At 28.9% G+C, this 22,259-nt stretch overlaps 1 protein-coding gene across 1 annotated transcript in view; it reads left to right on the top strand.

Annotated features, from left to right (window-relative positions):
• The window catches only part of LOC113372398 (RNA pseudouridylate synthase domain-containing protein 2-like), a 550,691-nt gene extending 529,014 nt beyond the window's left edge, over positions 1–21,677 (top strand). The window contains exons 3-11 of the mRNA XM_026612719.1: positions 593–680; positions 4,743–4,965; positions 8,064–8,151; positions 17,618–17,838; positions 17,951–18,141; positions 18,284–18,566; positions 20,509–20,650; positions 20,733–20,888; positions 21,418–21,677. Of these exons, the coding sequence (XP_026468504.1) occupies positions 593–680; positions 4,743–4,965; positions 8,064–8,151; positions 17,618–17,838; positions 17,951–18,141; positions 18,284–18,566; positions 20,509–20,650; positions 20,733–20,888; positions 21,418–21,492 (1,467 nt within the window). The 3' untranslated portion in view covers positions 21,493–21,677. The remainder of the gene's footprint in view (positions 1–592; positions 681–4,742; positions 4,966–8,063; positions 8,152–17,617; positions 17,839–17,950; positions 18,142–18,283; positions 18,567–20,508; positions 20,651–20,732; positions 20,889–21,417) is intronic.
• The last annotated feature ends 582 nt before the right edge of the window (positions 21,678–22,259 follow it).

Consider the following 22,259-nt stretch of genomic DNA (forward strand, 5'->3'; position numbering starts at 1 on the left):
TTTCTATTGTACATTATTATAAATACTTCGTTTTATAGCTATTTATTATATTTTTTAATATTCGTGTATATGTAATATTTTCAGTCTAGTTTATTTTTTATTTGCAATATGAGTGTTACAGAAAATTACTCTTTGTAGGTGTACCATGATTGGTTTATTTTTCAAAATTTTTATAAAAAATTAACAGTTTATTATATTTAATGATTAATAGTTGATTAATTAATTTAGTTTTGAAAAATATAGAAAGCTTTCGTTTATACTCGGACCATCGGTATATGTAAAAATAGAGAGAGCATTATTAATATGAGATATATATTTATATGTATATATATTCTACTTTAGTCTATTACAGACCTTCTTTATTATTATACATGTAGGACAACATTTTCATAAATATAAACACTGATGAAATAAAAATATATGATAAACATAACTTTTTATTACAGGATAAAAGCCACACACTCATCGCTTTCCTTTCTCAATATATTTTTATTTTTATTATTCGATATGACTATTTACCGTGTAGTTTTAGCATTATAATAAAGCATTTATATATTATGCAAAATAAAACTTTTTTATGTATTTTTTTCAGGCAAAGCTAGAGACCAAAGCACTGAAAGCAAAAAGACCAGGATTTACAGATGATAGATATAATGAAACGTCGTACTATATCGAGAATGGTGAGTTGATTTTGACTGTTATTTTTATATTAATTGTGACAGATAAGTATTCAGAAATGCAAATTGTCTTCGGCAAACGTCACAACATTGACGTTTTTCAAATGAAATTAATACAAATTTATGTATTTTTTTGAAAGCACCTAATTCAATTTAATTCTGATAGATTAGTAGTAATGTTATTTCATTAATATTAATTATCTGCTTAAATAGCATTCAGCAAAAAATACTATATTTCTTTATTGACTTTATAATGCATTATGTAACATTTCCATTGCATCTTTATGAGGATCTGACCTAATTTTTATTTAATAGTCTATTTCATTTTATATTCTGCGAAAAGATGTAGAATCATTTTTCTATTCTTGCACAATTTATATTTCATAAAGCTTCACACATTCCCTGGCTTTCCATAATGAATACTTTTGCATGTCATGCCAACCAGGTAAAATGTGTAGAGTAGGAGCTTATAAGACTATTTTATATTGACTAAACAATTTTTTAAAAAAATAGGCATATTTAATAAAGTAAAATTGTAATTAAAATTAAATATACTGTATTCTGTTCTATAATATATATAATCTTATTGTTGAATTTAATAATTATATCTTATAAGATTTATTTTGATTAAATAATATTACATAAAGTCTGCATTCACACCAAAATAATATAAATAAATTTACGATATGAGCTTCCACTATTATCGCATCACGTGAAAACTTATTGGCAGATCTTATCTAAGAAAATGATTTCCATTTGCTAGCTTCATCCTTTTTCTGCGTACTTATTTAAAATTGAAATTGATTGATTTTATTGAAATATTTTTGTATATTGATGATTGATCGTTATTTTCAATAAAATTATATCAATGCAAAATCTATCTTCAGTTATTTTAATTAAATTTATAAATGTAAAAATACATTTTTATTATTTAAATTAATAATTTATTAATAAGACATATTACGTATTGTTAGCATATGGGCACACTATGTTTTGCAATTGAATTTTATTACGTTTATTTTCCTTGTGAGACAAAATAGTCGTTAAATAGTAAAAACCTCAAAAAAATTTTTGAAGCCTCTAAAGCAGACTCCCCCTTAAGTTATTTTTTGTCAGAGTTAACAGTTAATTCAGTATATTTTAAATGTAAACTAAATTTAGAAAATTGATGATCCGATTTATGCTGAAAACCAGGAGTATTCTTGCTTAAATTCAATTCTTGAGTTATTAAAGTGTACGAAATATTTATGCTATGCACTCTATTTATCTATTTTTTTTAATTGTTAGAATTAAAATACTTCACGTATAAATTACTTTAGCAATTATTGAACTCCAAACTTATATTTCCATGTCTGAAAACAATCAATAATAATTCTCGAAATTAAGCATATTATTCAGGAAATAGTTACTATCTTCCTATATCATTATATCGACGTTAGCAGAATTTAAGCTTATTACTGTGCTACAACATCTTAGTAATTGGCATTTAGAATTCTCAGTAACATTATATCTAGGTAGCACATATTAATAGTTCAATTTAATGATGTAAAGACAATTCGAATTGTCTACTGATTTATATTAATTGCTTGTAATGACTAAAACAACGAGTAGTTTGGCAACGAATAACGAAACCAGTTTATAATGAATAGTAATGGTTATTGAAATATAATAAAGATAGTTAGAAAAAGATTCTAATGCGTTATGGATACTGTGAAAAATAACAAAAATATGAAAGTGATAATTAAATAAGGTATTTATCATAGAACTCAAAGGTAGTAAATGAATAAAAATAGTCTGGTGGACTGAGCTGGAGGAGAGACCACTTAAGGAACATGTTTTTAATTAGTTGTGTGTTTGGAATTGCGCCTTATGGCAAATTGCTGGAACTTCCCGTGAAATATTCGAGGAATATTAATTGTTTTCGTATTATTTTAAATTATGTAACTCTCATTATTCTTCTTTTATCAAGAGTAAACCAAAAAAATTTAGTCAGTCGGATTTAAAATGAAGAACATTGTCTAATATTTCTAAGTATTATATGAACTGAATTGCAAAGTTAAAATTATTTATTTGAAGTATATAAGTGTTATGTAGAACTTTAGCTAGAATTAGAATTAAAATTCGAATTATTTTTTTATATACAATTTTTTTTTGAAAATTAAAAAAATAAAATAAAAAAAATAGAAAAAGCAATCGTTTCGTTAACAGAAGCAGAATGGTCTTTAAATCATTCAAATGGGATGTTTAGTTTTCCCAAAAACTGCCATTTTTTGCACATTTTGCTCTATATCTCCGAAACAGCTAGAACTGCTTTTGCCAAAATCTAATCACCACTTTTCCTCATCATTACGAATTTAATGTATTTGGATCATTCAAATCGGTTGATCAGTTCTCTTGAAGACTGGCATTTTTAGCACTTTTTGCTCCATATCTCCGAAGCCGCTGAAAATGTATTCGTCATAAACTAATCAACACGTCTCCTCATCAATAGGAATCGAATAATTTCTGAACTATTCAAATCGGAAAATCCATACGCCCGAAATCGTCGACGAACACACACACTAACACCAAACACTCCTTGAGGTATGCCAAAATGTTCAGAAACCTTTAAAACGTGAAGATATACAAAAATTTTCATTTTTGATTTTTGGGACCTTACTATAACTTACACTACGTGAAGTTAAAAAATAATATATTTGGCTAAAAGTTTACTAACGATAATAAATTATTCATTGAATTAGGTTTATTAGCTAGTTGAATAGCAAATTTTTTGTCAAATTACATTGGAAGAATTTGGAACTTAAATTACATTGAAATATTATCAGTAAGCAATCGTTATGATGTTTCCCATAGAGAGAGTAAGTTATAAGTAATCGCAAAAAATCGAAAATGAGAATTTGTATATGTCTTACGTTTCAAAGGTTTGTGAATATTTTGGCATACCTTGGAAAAAATGGATGTATGCGTGTGTGTGTAAGTTTGAATGTGTGTGTGTGCGGGTACAAATTTTTGTCAATTTCGGGAACACCGATCAACCGATTCGAATATTTCAAAAAACATTCGATTCGTATTGATAAGGAGCCGTGCTAGTTTTTGGCGAAGCCAGGTCTAGCCGTTCCGAAGATACGTTTAAAATTAAACAATAGAACAATTCCTTTAACAATATTTAGCACTATAGCAACTCGGTATACTCTAGAAAGTATCTAAAAATAGACTATTCACTTGTGGTGCTTATAGTGGTGGCTTGCGTGCATTTATTTATTGCAACTCTTGTATCTTTTGAACTATTCGATTAATATGAATGATGGTTTTGACAAATTTATTCAAAATTGAATAATTTAACAGTCTTTCTAACAAAGTGGTGATCTAGACCTACTCGGTATACTCTAAAAAGCTTCTGAAAATAAACTAGTTTTTTTGTTAATAAAGAAACTCGAGAACAGTTGTTAAGAAAACAGAGCGTCCGATTTTAATAATTCAAAAAACATTTTACTTGCATTGACAAGATGAACAACGGATTAAATTTTTGGAAAGACAGGTCCAGTGGTTATGGAATCTCAATAAAAATAAGTTAAAAAAATATCATATGGCTGTCAAAAATGTTTATTGGACATATGTACATCAAATTATCAGATATTTTATAGAGATTTTAAAAATGTGTACACATTTTGTGTAAATTTTTTTCGTTTCCATACCAAGATTTTTAGTTACGGTACGGGAAGTTTCAGCAATTAGCCTTAAGGCACAATGTCATGCATCCCACTAGTTTTCGAAGAATTTTGTCGCGTTTTAATAAATATGTTAAAAATTTAATCAATTCTGTAGGTTTAAATTATTGTTAACATTTAAATTTTTAAGTCTTATTAATTCTAATTTTTATTAAAGCATATTACCACTTACACCTTGCAAGCATTTTATTTCAAATATTTAATATAAGGCATATTAAAGCACTGAATTTTTAAACTTGCACATGGTGCCACACATACATCATAGTCGCCTCCCCGAGAACTTAATTCAAATATATTTTTCGCGCGTTTCTAATCTCTGTACTTTCTATTCCCTCAGGTCTGCGGAAGGTCTACCCTTACTATTTTACATTCACGACGTTCACGAAAGGGCGTTGGGTCGGCGAGAGGATTTTGGACGTGTTTTCTCGCGAATTCAGGGCTCATCCCGCCGAGGAGTACGAGCGATGCATCACAGCCGGAACTCTGACCGTCAATTATGAAAAAGTATCCACGGATTATAGGCTCAAACATAACGACTTACTGGCCAACATAGTACACAGGTGAAATTTTGATTTTGAGAATTTTTTTTTTTTTTTATTCACCATTCAAATTACAATCTGTCTTAGTGAAGACATTTAGTAATTGGTATGTTATAATATATGGTTTATTTAGAAAGATTACCAAATGGTAATTCATTTGAAATATAAATGATCATATAAATTGAAAAAGATGATGTTTAGTTATTATTAATTTAATGTGTTTAAGTTTAAATTTGGCAAAGGTAAATTCCGGTTTAGTTGTCTCTGATTTTGATGAAACTTTGCATGAGAGTTGGTGGTCAAATATAGCTTCTTGATATATTATAGGCCCATAGGAAATATTTTAATATATTTAATAATATTTATTTACAAAAATATATTATTATTCCGAAAAAAAATATTTTGAAATACTACTCATATTAATTTTTATTACTAAGTCCAATGATGCTTTTGTTGCATCAACAATTAATACTATGACTTAAAATTTGTGTAATTTTTTTTTCAAGAAAGTGTACCTAGTTTTATATTTATTTTACACATTAGAGCGTACCTAGTTTTATATTTATTTTAAACAAAAATAAATAGAGTATTGGTGAGGAAAGAACTTACTTCAAGTTTTTTGGGTTGTTAGATTCTTTAAGGCTTCCCCTGCTTTAGAGGCTCAAAAATCGATTTTCTTTTTTTGAAAAAAATAATCTTGTTGAAAAAAATATCTTCCAAAACTAGCCAAGAATATATACCTTTAAATTTCATAAACAAATTCAAATTATTTTTGAAACTACAGAAATGAGCAACCGTCAAGCATGTATACGACCGGAACGAAAACTTCGACGTGCGATTTCTCGGTTTTTAATTTTTTTGATTCTTTCTAATTGGCGGGAAAGATAGGGAAAAACTAGGCGTCCTATTGAAACGAAACAAAATTCATTGTATTCAGGATTAAATTCTATTCTAGTTGAACGTAGAAAAACTTGAAAAAAGTTATAATTGTTCCAATTTTCAAACAATCTAAAGTGAAAATTTGAATTAAAAAACATGATATTTTTTCAAGTTGCGAAAAATTGGTGAATTTCTCGTTTTTTCTGGATTTTTTAGATTCAACAAGAATCTATGCTATTGAAAATTTTTATTTGTTTTGATCTTTTTGTTTCGGATGGAAATTGTGACCTGCATCTTTCATGCCAAATGACATCTGCAAGCTTGTGGTCCATCGGAAAAATGCTTGTACCGTTGAGAAGAATGTTGAAATATATAACAACATAACCTGAAAGTTTCGTTTCAATTAAATCTTTATTTTCTTCCCTAAAAAATCCTCAAAAAAAGCGATTTTTTGAAGCCTCTGAAGCAGACTCCCCCTTAAGTTATTTATTGTCAGAGTTAACAGTTATTTCTGTATATACTAAATGTAAACTAATTTTAGAAAATTACTGTTGCGATTCATGATGAAAATCAGAAGTATTTTTTCCTAAAATCTGATCTATTAAATTGTACGAACTATTTATTATATGCACTCTATTTATCTAACTTTTTTTATTGTTAGAATTAAAATACTTCACGCAGGCCTATAATAAATATTTAAGATATATCGTCTTGACTATTGGCGCCATATTACTATGCGAAATATCATCAAAATCTATGACAACTTTGAGGTTTTCCCTGTTAGTTATATCAAGAAACTTTTTATTGTATGCGAATATTATAGAGGTTTTAAAACTTGGTATTTTTTCAGAAATTCAACTATTTGGTATCATAATTTATGATATTTACAGATTATACAAATTATAAATTTATAAAATTATTTTGCTTTAAGATGTTTACAATTTTTGTAAAAACTTGTTTACAATAGACGACGTATTATGCTTTTGTACAATCGGTTTTTATGTTAATTAATAAATATACATTGATAATTAAATTTATAGGGATGAAATTAAATTAAATGTAATCAACAATAAATAAATATTAATAATTTTGAAGTAAATTTAAAGACCTGCAAGTTAAAATTTTTTAAAACCACTTTCGAGTATCGTTTTATAAAAGAAAATCTACATTACAAAGAAAGAATACATTACACCATCTATTATATAATATATCATACTTCAATTTTTATAGTACATTTTTATCATTTTTAAAGACGATAAAAGAAAATGTACAATCAATACATTACACTATCTATTATATAACATATCATACTTCAATTTTTATAGTACATTTCGATAATTTTTGAAGACCAGTTTTAACAAATTCATTATTCTCCAATTGCACATATAATTTTGATAATAAGTTCTGTAATATTGTATTTTTATTATTACATACTAATCCGGTAGTTATGTAGTTTATGCACAACGGCTAACAAAGAATTTGTTTAATTTGCACTTAAACATTGATTTGTTAATCAATCCTTAGTGAATCAGTTTATTAAAACCTATAGATTAATGCAATAATAAATCGAAATTTGATACACATTTACAATGTTTGTGAATTTTGATACAAATATCAGTTGATTTGATTTAGTATCTTGTACTCTGACGACATACTAAATAGGTTGGACTAATTATGACATGAAATAATTTTATATTTCAGACAAATATGTTTGTTATAAACACAAATTGCAGTATGTAATTATTGATTATCCTGTACAGGAAAAACTAATATATCCAAGTAGATTATGAATGAATACAACTTCAAAGAAAATTATGCAATATTTTGGTAGTTAAAAAATAATATATAAGTAACCGTAAGTGGTTCTCTTACATATTTGTAAGTTATTAAAATTTTATAGTTGTTGTCGATTGAAATTATGATTATTTATATATCTTTTAAAGTTTTATGATGCTTTCATAGATTTCCATTTATAACAAATTTAAAAATGAATCACATATAGATTTACTAAAGTTTTTCAACACATTTTTTTATTCCTAAATGAGTTAGATACACATTTGGTGAGATGCTCCCCAAAATATAATTTTGTTTGTTCTACTTATTTTTTGCTTAGTTTCGAAGTTGTTGATAAATTTTTTTGAAGTTGTACATATCTGCAGATCTCAGTAAGATCATAATACGTTGTTTTTATTTTTATTTCAAATAAATCTATAATTTTGGTATTGTTTTTTGGGTGTCAGACACGAGGTGCCTGTGACGAGTCAAAGGATCGCCATTGTGCACATGGACGAGGACGTTGTTGTGGTCAACAAACCTGCCTCCATACCTGTAAGTGCCAGAAAGGACTGGTCACCTATAATATTTAACGAATAGAACCCAAAACTATTCGTTATTTATTTTGCAGTAGTTATTTGATATCATTGCATGCTTTGCACGTATTAATATTAAAATTTGGTGAAGTAGAAAGTTCTGAAAACTTAAACTTAGTAACCACAACGATACACACTGTTTTTCCTAACCTAGTTATGTCTTGGAAAAGTCGAAAACAAGGTATAAATTGAAATTAAAAACTGAAATTTGAAATGAAAAATTGATATGTTTTACAACCGAAGTGATTTCACTAAATTGGTATAAGCAAAAAAACATGCTTTTAATAATCCCAATACAATATCCGAGTGGTATATCTAATTAGTTTCCCTACATACAAAATAAAATGTGAGAAACTCCTCGAACTTTTTACTTCACAATTATTTAATTCAATTGCTTGTTTGTGTATAATCATAAAAGACTTTACTAGTTAGTTACATTAAAATGTACGTCTGATAAATCAGTTAATTAATTAATCAGTATCTACTATGACAAAGTATTTTATCCTTAATTGGTCTTGGTATTTATTTTTAACAAAATGCTCATGTTACTATAGCATTATTCTTCAGTTGTTTATTTACAACTCAGAAATTGCACGATTATTTTATATTAGTTATATTTATATATTTGCAAACATTATCTAATTAACTTCCCGTAGAATAAGTTATAGTAATCGCAAAAAAAAATCGAAAATGAAAATTTTTATATTTCTTTACGTTTCAGAGGTATTTGGCATACCTTAGAAAACATGGATGTATGTGTGTGTATGTGTGTGTATGTGTGTGTGCGTGTGTGTATGTGTGTTCTGATACAAATTTTCGTCGACGACTTCGGGAACACGGATGAAGCGATTTGAATAATTCAAAAAACATTCGATTCATATTGATAAGGAGACGTGCTGATTAGTCATTGGCGAAGGCAGGTTTAGTCGTTCCGAAGATATGGGGCAAAAAGTGACAAAAGCGGTAACTCAGTTTTTAGGAGAACGGAGCGCTCGACTTGAATAATTCAAAAAGATGAATAATTCAAAAGATGAAGAACTGCTAAAATTTTCATGAAGGCAGACCTAGCGGTTTCGGAGATCTAGGAAAAAAGGGAAAAAAATGACATCTGGCGGTCAAAAATGGTCATTAGCACATCAAATTATCAGATGTTTTATGGAGATTTTAACAATAAGTATAAATTTTGTTTACATTCCTATGGGTTCCGTACCAATACTTATCCGATAGACGGTGGCGCGGCGCATTCGCGCTTTGATATTTCGTCTCCATGATGCAGTTAAAGCAGTACGATTGCTTTGAAAAAAAGTTCAGAATTTCCAAAATATTTCAAAATACACTTTTCTTCAAAAAGTCTTTTTTTCAAAAAAAGTAAATTTTTGTCAAAAATTTATAGTTTCTTAAAAATCTAATTTTCAGTTAATCTTTAAAAAAAAAATTTTTGGTACAGGAAGTTCCAGCAATTTGCCTTAAAGCACGATGCCATGCGCCCCACTAGTTTATATAAGATTAACTTTGTTTACAATGCTTTTACGTAATGCGCACCCTTATTCCGTATTTTAAACTCGAAGCATACAACCGTTTTATTCTAAGCATTTTATTTGTGAAAATTATTCTTCTAAAATGAATAATGAGTTATCCATTACATGTGTGAGTAGCAAGAATTTTAGTAGGAGGTCCAGATTGAAGATAAACCCTTCTAACTAGCCCAGAATTTCCAAATAAAGAATTTTTAGATCGTTCATCCAATAGGAGTACTAACAACTCCTACTTGCCCTTTCCCTAAAGGCTTCGACCATGCTTTAATGCTAATATATTCTTCAATTGTTTTTACAGTGGGCTATTTACCAAATATTTAGACTATTTACCAAACATCTTGTCTATATATTATTTCCGTATTTTTGACCCCGATTTCCAAAATCGAAAAGGGCATGAGAACAGATAACCTTTATCCTTTTCCTCATCATTGATAGATTGACGTATTAGTGGAATTGCGGTGCGTGTGGTACTTTTGTACCTCGAATTCAGTTCGTGTGGAACTCATAAAACTGCCAAGAGTATAGTTTTGTATTCAGTTTAGTGGATAGTAGATAGATGAGGAACTGGGTCTTGTATAATTCAGGAGCCATCGATCTCTTGTACATTTCAGTGCAATATACAAGGACCATCAAGCGCCTGTCGTAAATCTGCCGCTGAATATTCAATAGATTTCAACCGAACAGCATTGTCGTTGACCTCGTCTTTGTTCCATTTCAGATACAAAGTAGAATATTCATTATATATGTGTATAGATATATGTACATATACATAACAAATTTTCAATCGTCGCAACTTAAAATAAAAAGACAAAAATATACAGGACTTTTAGGTAATAAATAGGTGTCAAGAACCAGGAGTTCCACCCTAAAGTTTCAAGAGCATGTGACTTGTTGAGCATTCGGAAAATTAATGTACTAACACTCAACTACATATTTATTTATAATGTAGTATTGTAGCAGCTGATATTCAACTTTCTTGGTTACTTCACTCATTATCAGTCAAATACCTTGGGCAACAAAAAATATTAACAATAGTAATAAATAGTGCATGTTAAAATGATATATTCTTCACCTTTGTTAATGATATTCGCTCATTATGAAAAGTGAATTATTACTTTTTGATGGTGTATTGCATAACTGACAAAAATCTGAAAATTTATTTTTAACACTGAATTTGAAAGCTCTTCTTAACTTTGGAAAGAGCGTAGTAAAGTTATCTAATTATCAATATTTTAGGATACGTTTTCGCACAAATAGATATCAAAACCATAAGGGCAGTTTAAGTGAACTTTGCTAATAACTTTCTTCTATGTTCGTCTGTTCTATTGCGATTTAATTTTTTATCTCATGTTTGATAACAATTCCAGTTTCTGCTCCAAAAGCTCTAGAATTATCTCAAAACGACACATCCAAATTCAAACACGTATTTCTTCACGCGTATGTAATATAATTAAAATTTAAATTTGTTTAAGTTAACGACGTCTGTATAATTCCATAATCAAATATAGAATCCTCTGAGCTGTCGTTATTTGCTCAGAACAGAAAATGTCCAATTCATATTATACAACACGTTAGAGATATGACTCTCTTGTTGATAATTTTGCAATATGAATCACTGAAGCGTACGTATTATGAGATTTACTGGCCATTGTTTCTCAATATTAGATTGTTAGTCGGAAAAATTAATGAATGATTAATTACTTAATAGTATAGAGCTTTTAGTTGTCTGTATTTCTTTTCAGATTTTCTTATTTTTCTAGTTTTGAATGCTTTTTTAATTCAACCTAATATTTTAGCTAAATTAATAATGTTCATTAAATTATTGTTAAAGAAAATGTAATTTAGATGATCTTAGGTTGAACAGTACCATATGAACTAGATTTTACAAATTAATTCAACCTAATATTTTAACTAAATTAATAATGTTCATTAAATTATTATTAAACTAGTTGGTATTGGTATTTTGCCTTGAGGCAAGTTACATGAACTTTCCGATATGTGTAAATAATCGACTTAATCAATAAAAAATAAATTAATTTATGAGTGATTAAAAGTATTCCGAGTGGATTTATTACACATAATTGAAAACGAACGAACACGTCAACTCAGAGTAGTTTCTAAAAGCAAGTTTTTATAAATCAATAATTTTTATAATTGAACCAGTTTCCATAGGACGTTAATGGCTTAGTATGTTCATAAAGACGAAGTATTCTGCGGTTATACCAAGTAAATCGTCTAATTTTAATTTTAACAAACGCCAATAAACTCTCTTTCTCAAATTTTGATGAATTTTTAATATTAAACTACTTGCAGTAAGGCTGTAATATTTCAGTAAGTTCTATGAGACCATGATATATCGCCAAATAAAGTTCCATAAAAATTGGCTTTTTAACGGTCCAGGTACTTTTGAGCAAACGTCGATGAAAATTCTAATTTTGACCAACGGCAAAGCTACGATACGATACTAATTTTTACAAACTTTGACAAATTTACAAAATTAAACGACTTGTCCTAGGGCGGTAATATTTAAGTATGATCTATAAGACTATGGTATCTACCGTCAAAAAAAAATTTAAAAAATTGTCGATAAAATTTTGTTAATACTTTATTACAAGAAAACGGCGAAAGAATTTCCAAAATCGATTCAGAATTGCGGGCTAAAACATTAAAGTTGTTACATTTTTTCACAATTTAACTAACATATGGATTTTTATAACAAATTAGAAATAAAAGAAAAAAACAGAAGAATGCTTTATTATAAACTTTTTATTAGTGTTATGTCAAATTATTAGACTTTGTCAATATAATGTATATATATATATATATATATATATATATATATATAGATTATATGGAATAAATCGAATTTAACCCTCAAAGAACTACTCTCTAGTAGGACACCGCGTAAACGCATTACTGTCGAGTGCGGCAGCACTACGTTCGACAGTTTAACGCCTTTTTTCCTCTTCCATTTATGTTTATTTTAAAGCTTATTTTTATTTTTGGTTTGCTTCGGCTGGTTTGTCGATCGAATGCAATCAAACCGCAGACATGAGACCCCGGTTTTGAAAAATCCAATTCGCCTGATACACGTTGATCAGGATTTAGTTGTACTGGACAAGCCAGGCTCCATGCCGGTGAGTAGGCGAAAATAACCATGACCATGTTAGTGTTGTGCAATTCCTGGAACGAAAATGGCAGTGGGTGAATTTGATAATAATTCGCAAAATGGAATTCAGTTTCGAAGTTATTGCTGAACAGTTCTGTCTGTTAAATGTCTAGTTCTAGAACGGTTTTCTGTGATGCATACTGGTTGCAGAAATATATTTGCATTTGCTCACATGTCTTGCAGAAAGAAGAGTTTAAAATGATCGAAAAATACTTAAACTTTAATTTATTCCTCAACATATCAAGTCAGTCATATGTGTCTGACGCAAAGAAGTTCTACATGAGCTATTGCAGACATAAGTTTGACAAATTGACCTTAAAATTTCTTGGCTTGTCGAGAAAAATGGTATATAACAAATAGGGTTTTTTCGGGAATTTTGGATTTTTTTTATTCATAGGTGTTCTTAATCTATTTTTAACTGAATTATGTAATAAAGTTATCATGGCCCATGTGATTTTTTTTTTAAATTGTCAAGGCGATCACATGCATAATATTTTCTATATATAACAAAAGTAAATGCAATAAATCATACGTTTGGTCATTTAATTTAATATTATATATAAACCTGATCCAATTTCCCCTTCATTGAATTTAAGTGAATATATATTTAGTAGTTTTTTGAAGTGAACTCTGAACTAAGGATTAAATTAAGTAATAAAGTATAGATTTCAATTATCATATATATTTAATATTTAATATATATAAAGTTTGATTTTATATTCAATCAAAGTTTGTATGAAAAGAGCATGGAAAAAATTTTGAAAATTTAAAAAAAATGTTTTAGATATAACTTAGCGACAAATGAATGAGTTTTATTCATTCATTTGTTCGCTAAATTACATCTAAAAACATTTTTAAAATTTTTGAAAATTTTTCCATGCTATTTCCATACAAAACTTAGATTGAATTGCGCTCTATCTAAACTTTAAAATTAAGAGCTAAAACTTTCAGAGAATTGTTTTTTATCAATTTGGAACCATTTGAGCCCCTGGGAGCAAGGAAATTCGAAAATGACCATATTAAGGACCACCCTATATATATATATATATATATATATATATATATATAAATGTATAATATCTGAAATGAAAAACAAATATATACCGTCATTCACATATATTTCGACTCTTAATAATTGTCACTTTTAAGAAAAAACGTAGTAATATAAAAATGATAAAGAATCACAAAATTATAGTTTCAACTAAGTATATTATTCACTATAGTTTTGTGACAAGTGACAATTATCTTATATTCCCATTATTTTTCAATTTTGATGTTTTTTCCTGCAGGATGATAACACCAGTGTGTAAAGCAATAATTGAATACAATTTTTTTATCTGATATAACATTTATCATATAACATTTTGTTTTATTTTATGTTCCTAAGTTGTAAACAACATTTAAAAATGTTGTACAATAATTTACAAAAGCCAAACAATTATTTTATTAAAAAATTCATTCACTGCCAATAAGTTCCAGGATAGCCTCTTTACCTCACCACAAATCTCGCAAAATATTATCAAATGCAAATATCGCGAGATATGATTTTTGCAAATTGCAAAATATATTCCTACTAATATCATTATTGAAACTCCAAATACAGCTTACTAAGACGAGTTCATATAATATAACTAAATAAATTAAAAGGGAGAAATTCCATTATAGCATTCTAAAAAGAACTCTCGTATCAACTACTAGTAAAACTCTGATGCTTAAAAATTGAAGGAATTCATAAACTTAGTTGGTCAGTGGTAAATTAATAATATTGTGTATTCCATAAAATTGAAAATTGTAATTTGAAAATTTCATGTAGTTGAGATTACGTTTACGTATATATTTTTATTACCATAGATGGATGTATCAAATCAAATTACCTCCAACCAATTGCATATATTTCGACTCTATGATCATTTGGATCTAAGGGTATCATTAGGCTTCATTGAAACTGCTCGTTTTATCCCAATTTAGAACAACTTCTTCCAAATAAATTATCCGCAGATTCTGAGCCAATGACAAGGATACTATCATATTATCATCAAGGATATATGTAAAATTATTTTTCCATACTCATACACTGGTACTGAATAATAGTAAATTAATCATCCAGAAAATAAGTTCAGAATTTGGTTTCATATCTTTTTCTATTCAGATCATCGATGGAATTTCATAATATGTCTTTAGCTCTCAGTCCCATTTCAGTTTTTTGCATTTCCATACGTATTAAGTTCACAGAAATGGATTCTTCTTGAATTAAATTAAAGATTCTTATATATAGGTATTTGACCTTTTTTGTATGATTCTACATAAAATCGTATAACAAGGAACCTAATGTTAAATCAAGCATGTGCATGTATTGATTTTGCAGAAAAATCTGGCTGGAGCGAATATAAAAATATATAAGGATATATATATATATATATATATATATATATATATATATATAGAAGTTAGTTTTGATGTTAAGAAATATGAGTAAATTCTTCAAGGGCAATACATCAAATAAAAGGCAAATTTTAGGAGTTAATCTTTAATTTTTTCCAAACGTTTTGACATAGGATTTTATGTCATCATCAGTGGATCTACAGAATGAACAATGAGATATTAATATAAACTAGGAAAAAATGACAGAAATTGGAAAAAGAACTATAGATACAAGTATTATAATTGTAACAACAATAACAATTATAACTAAACAGATAGACAAACATAAGAAATGAAAAGTGAAAAGAAATATATACAAACATACAACAGTACATATATATACGATATGCATGTACAAACACGTACACACACACACACATATATATATATATATATATATATATATATATATGCACAATACGACGTTTGGAAATAATTAAAAATTAACTCCTAAATCTTTGCCTTTTATTTGATGTATTGCCCTTGAAGAATTTACTCATATATATATATATATATATATATATATATATATATATACAGTGCTGGATTTACAGTAGGGGCAATCGGGGCTACTGCCCAGGGCGGCAAATTTGGGGGGGGCGGCAAAATTTGGATAGTGAGAAAAAAATTCTATACAATATAATCAACTTTTTTTTAACATTTTATATTTCAAGAAATATAATTAACAAAACATAATACGATTGCAACGCAAAATTTGGGTTGAAATAACCGATAACTAAAATTTATTATTTTGCCTTGCCTCTCTCTCCGAACGTAAATTATCAAATTGGTTAATAAGTTATCAAATTTGGCAATTTGGCTAATATAAAGATCCATAAACAAGCTGAAAGTTCAACAAAAATATGTTTTTCAGTTTTCGATCCCTCTTAAAATGAAGAAATTGTGCACTTCCAAGCTTATAGCGTCGAAAAAAAATTTAAACTAGTGACTCATGGCATTTTGCCTTAAGACAAATTACTGAAACATCCCGTACTGAAACTTACATTTTATAAAGTTTAAAATTTTTTGAAAAATGAAAAAATCATCAATACAAATCTAATATTTTTTAATTATTCAAGTCGATTTCGAGAACACGGAACAACCGATTTAAATGATTCAATTCCTATTGATAAGGAGACGTGCTGATTAGTTATTCGCCAAGGCAGGTCCAACTGTTTTGAAGATACGGTTCAATATCATTCAAAAACAAATTACAGAATAAATAACTGCCTAAATTTGTATGGGGGGCAGGTTTAGCGGTTTCGATGATCCAATAAAAAAAATTGAAAAAGAAACATTTGGCGGACAAAAGTGATCATAAGACATATGCACATTAAATTATCAGATATTTTAAAGATATTATAATAATAAGTACACATTTATATATGCGTTCTGTAACATTGTTTATCCGTTAGACTGCGACGCGGCGCTTACGCGCTTCTATATTTTGTCCCTACGCTGCTGAAGCAGCGCGATTGCTTTATAAAAAAGTTCGAAATTTCGTAAAATTTCAGGGATGGGGCGGCATTTTTGACAGTGCCCCGGGGCGCCAAATTTCTAAATCCGGCCCTGTATATATATATATATATATAAATGTATATACCATTTATATATATATATATATATATATATATATATATATATATATATAATTTAACAAATAATATCCTGATTTTTTAATAATGATTACTATTAAAACTTTGTTAACTAAACTTACTCACATTGTTACTTCTTGAAGATATTGATTTGCATGTTTATTAATACATTAATATAAATACCTAAGCATTTTTGTATGCATGAATGTTGTTAAAATTTGGCACGTTATTTGCTTTTTATAAATTTTTTGCTCATATTCATTCTAACAACTTTGCTTAATATTATAATTAGAACAGGTCATATATCTTAATAAATAGATTTCAAATTTAACTATTTTCTATCATTTTATGTTTCATAATTCTATAAGAGACATTGATAACATATAACAATGGTTTACTCGATTTTTTTTATAATATCAACCATTTCGGAATGTGGTCTGGCAATAGCATATCAATTTATTGATAGAAGTATTGGATCAATTGTGAACCAACAATATCCAACTGAAATTTGCACAATTGAATTTAAGATCATGATTTTTGTTTGAATATTTGCTTCAAGAACAAATATATTTCTCGCAGTTGCGTATATTGACCAATGAGGTCTTATGAATCAGGAATATGTATTACTTTTACCTCACTTATAATTTTTTTCTCTGAGTTATTTCTATACAGTAAATTTCAACAAAAACATTATTATTCGTATAGGTACACCCTTGTGGACGATATCGTCATAACACAGTAGTTTTCATTCTCGCCAAAGAATTCAACCTGAAAAACTTGCGCACCATCCACCGCCTGGACAGGCTTACCTCAGGCTTATTGTTATTTGGAAGAAGCCCTAAAAAGGCACGCCAGATGGAGCACCAAATAAGAAACAGACAAGTTCAGAAGGAATACGTGTGCAGGGTCGAAGGAGAATTTCCAGAGTAAGTTGTAATGGAAAATTAGATAAAATAAAATCATGTCAATCATCACCTCTTAGATCACCTCCTGTAGGGTTCATATTTCATTTACCATTTACCTTATATCTTATTTTAGTGAAATGATTGAATGCACAGAACCTATAGAAGTCGTCAGTTACAAAATCGGAGTTTGTAAAGTATCACCTAAAGGAAAAGATTGCACAACATATTTCCAGAAAATTGGTTTCAACGGAACAACCAGCGTTGTACTTTGCAAACCGAAAACTGGTCGAATGCATCAAATAAGGGTGCATCTTCAATACTTAGGTAAAGTAACTTAACTTATTGATAATTGATCATTGTGTAAATTTTGTATACTGTCTGTAGTAGTAATGGTGAAAATTTTATACATATATATTGGTATACATATGTAAGCAATTGAAAAATTATCATGGTATTTATTCTTTAGGGTATCCCGTAGTGAACGATCCTTTATATAATCACGAGGTGTTCGGTCCGATGAAAGGTCGTGGCGGTGACCTTGGAGGCAAAACCGACGAACAATTGGTCCACGACCTCATTAATATACACAATGCAGAAAATTGGTTGGGAATGGATGGCGATAGCGATGGCGGTTTGTCCCTGTTGCGGCCCCTTAAAGATATTGAGCCCCAGGCTTCAGGAGACGAAGACTGCTCACGTGAACCCTCACCTTGCGCCGATAGTCCTATACCACCCGTCACGCCTGTCGAGTAAGTAAACTATATGTATATATAATAATATTATATTCGTTAAAGTTATGTTCTAAGTGTGTGAAAATTATCAGCATACAGCTTCTTTTGCTGTATGCTTACCGGATTTGTAGAAGTAGGCAAACGATATGCCTAAATGAAATCATTACAGACAATTCAATTTGTCTGCGTGAGAAGGATCGTTATCCTGCGATAGCAGCGCCTTCATAGATGTTATGTTATATTTTGTAGTAAATCATTGCAGATTCTTTTTTTGAGTCGCTTTGGTGGTAAAGGCTTGAGCAGATCTGACGCTAATACGTTTGGATGACGACTTAGACGTGCTTTGTATCTGCTGCAGTAAAGACTAATTCTTTCTTCTATAGTTCGAATTCTGAGATCTTGATGTATCAACCAATTGGGAACGTATTTTGGAGCGTTCACGATTTCTTTCAAAATTTTATTTTGGAACCTTTGTAGAATAGTTATGTTTGATTTACTGGCCGCACCTCATAGTTGTAGGCCGTAGGACCATATTGGTTTAATAATTATCTTGTATATTAGGAGTTTATTTTCTATTGTGACTTGTGATTTCCAGCCCATTAACCAATTAAGTTGCCTACGTGTTAATTCAAGCTGCTGACGCTTCTTTAGAATATGTTCATGCCAGGTTAATCTTCTATCTAAATGTATTCCCAGATATTTAACAACATTGGATACAGGAACCAAATCACCACTCAATCTAACAGGGGGGCATGAACCTTGTCGTAAGGTAAAAGTAACGTGAACTGATTTAGAGTTATTCACTTTTATTCTCCATAGTTTCATCCACTTTTCTACTTCATCTACATGTTTTTGTAGAATTTCCGAGGCAAGCAATTGGTTTTCATGTTGAGCTAGAATTCCCGTATCATCTGCAAAGGTAGCAGTCATGGTTTTCAATTTCTAGTCACGGAATGTGATATCGAGTTTTCCATAAAAATATGGTTTCAAAATATATTTTTATTTGAAATACACACTATTATTTCCAAAATCAAATTGGAATTTGAATTGGGTCTTTTGTTATTTCTGTCAGTTTACGGACTTGTCCTATAGCAGAGCACTCTTTTCATTCAACTTTATTGATCATAGGGGGCCTCATTAATCACGTTGTCCAAAAATAAGGAAAAATCACGTAGGGGAGGGAGGGGTCAGGTGTATTTATATTTTATCTATATTTTCAAAAAACAACAAAAAAATACGATTCCCGGATTTTTAAGAAGCACTATTTGTACCGGAAACTGGTTTTTTATTCTGTATTGTCCGGATTTTTTGAATGGTTACGATAAAGCATAAATATTCTACCTACTGAAAAAAAACTTTCTGAGGTGTATTGTGTATGTTCTTATCAATTTTGGTTTTAAATAATAAAAAATGTAAAAAATCATACTCAGTAATTTTAGTTTAAATAAAGTGATTCTCTTAAATAAAGCTGTAAAATTTAATAAATGCTTAATTTTTTTATGTAAATATAACTTAGCTTAACTTTGAAAAAGTAACTTAGCTGATATTTAAGATATATGAATTAACTGCGATCTCTCCCTGCTAACAATTTTTGTCACGGAAATTAAAAAAGTATATTTATACCTTATTGTTCATAGTGCAGTAAATGGAGAGGGAAAAAGGGTGTAACCTCTGAATTTTTTTACAGTGCTCCGATTTGCATGAAATGTTGGAATTACATTTGGACCCCCGGGGATGGTGGCGAAGTCCAAATTGTTTTCACTTTTGAATTTGAGGGATGAACCTAATTTCAAAATTTCATGCAAATCGGAGCACAGTAAAAAAAATCCGACCCAAAACGCTTCATTGACTGGAGTAACAAGGAGGATTTTCATAATGTTATATTAAAACCATAATTAATCTATTCAAGTAATATATGGATAAATCTGGTGCAAATTTATACAATATTTTTACTTATTAGGTTATCAGCAGGCGCGTCTGCATACTACAATCTGCCAGAACAGAATAGTCCACCATTAGCATCTCCACCTGTTAGTTCTCAAACCCCTTGTAATATTGGAATGACTTCTATTATGCCAAGATCCGCAAGGATTCAGTCTAAGGTATTAAATCATCTTTTTAAATTGCATAAATGTTGTTATAACATTTTTATTATTTTTTCTTTACTAATTTTCTGTTAACTAGGTGACAGTGGCAACGCAAACTGGACACGAAGCTCCGGATCTAGCATTTAGTCCTGAAAAAATGACTACAGATAAGCATTGCTACGAATGCAAAGTCCGTTATAGGGATCCAAAACCTAAAGATCTCATCATGTACCTGCACGCTTGGAAATATAGAGTAAGTGATAAATAATTTGATATTCTGGTAAAAAATCACCAACTTTTTAGTTGATATGATCAATATACAGGTCCACAAAGAAAAGCCTGTATATTGGGTGTGCGAAATATGTTTTCCAATGTAGTTTTACCACTAATTACGAATTCAAAATCATAATTGGTGATCAAACGGCAAAAAATGGAGAAAAAAAATAAAAAAACGCAATCCGATCTAGTAGCTTCTGCATGATAATTAAAATTTTATAATTTTTGTCGTGGCTCTTTTTACCTTAAATGACTATTGAGTTTTATTTAAATGATCTATTGAATTTTTTGTATAATTTAGCAGTAATTTTAAAACATTTGCAAAAGGCCGTATTATTCCGAGCCTTTTATATCCAATAATGGTCTATTCTATATACTATCTTTAAATTATGGTCACAAAAAATTTAAGTTCTAATTGATCTGATTATTCAAAATCAAAGGACATGTTCCTAAGTCTAACTAAAAATGTTTATATTATAATTATTTATTTATTATATTGCTTTCAGGGACCAGGTTGGGAATATGAAACAGAATTACCTGATTGGGCTCGGGTAGATTGGACAGATGTAGATCAAGAATAGAACAATATCTAATTACTTGATCATGTTTTTAAATTTCATATGACTTTTAAATAAATTGAAGACCTTCGCAGCAAAGACAACTGAAGACAGATAAAACTATAACCATTACGCAGTTGTATAAACTTCATGAAATAGTATTTAAGATTGTTGATAAGTTTACAGAATAAGAATTTTTTGTTAAACTAGACAGGGTTCATTGGTTCCAATGATATGTAAAATATTAGCATTATCAAATGTATTGAACATTTTTCTTGTGATGTTAATTTGATTTAATCTTTACTACATCGTTTCATTCATAGTTATGGCTAATGCTCATTTACTTAGTTTAATTATTAGACTTAACATTGTAATGTTTTTAGAGTTTTGAATATTTGGTTTAAAATTGAAATAATATTATTTCAATCAAGGACCATACATAATTACATAGTAATATAATGGTATAAATAAATACCCATAGTCTATAAATAAATATAGTGAAAATACATTTTTATTATAAGTATTTTCTTACAATACAAAAGTTTATGAAAACATATATGCATATGTAAATTTTTATATATGGTTGGTCTATACAAAATTAATGTATAAATATCATCAAAATCTCAAAATATGTTATATTTATAAATATTCTATAAGGAAAAAATTTCAATTTTGTATTTAATAGAATTTTATTTATGAATCATAACGAGTTGTCATTTTCATTATATTTAAAACAATTCTGATAACAATAACAGAAAGAACTTGTTTTTATATATTAATCACCGCTAAAA

This window comes from Ctenocephalides felis, unplaced genomic scaffold (assembly GCF_003426905.1).
Source record: "Ctenocephalides felis isolate EL2017-DRISC unplaced genomic scaffold, ASM342690v1 CF-g0.4_SCAFFOLD_01604, whole genome shotgun sequence".
In the NCBI taxonomy this organism is placed as follows: domain Eukaryota; kingdom Metazoa; phylum Arthropoda; class Insecta; order Siphonaptera; family Pulicidae; genus Ctenocephalides; species Ctenocephalides felis.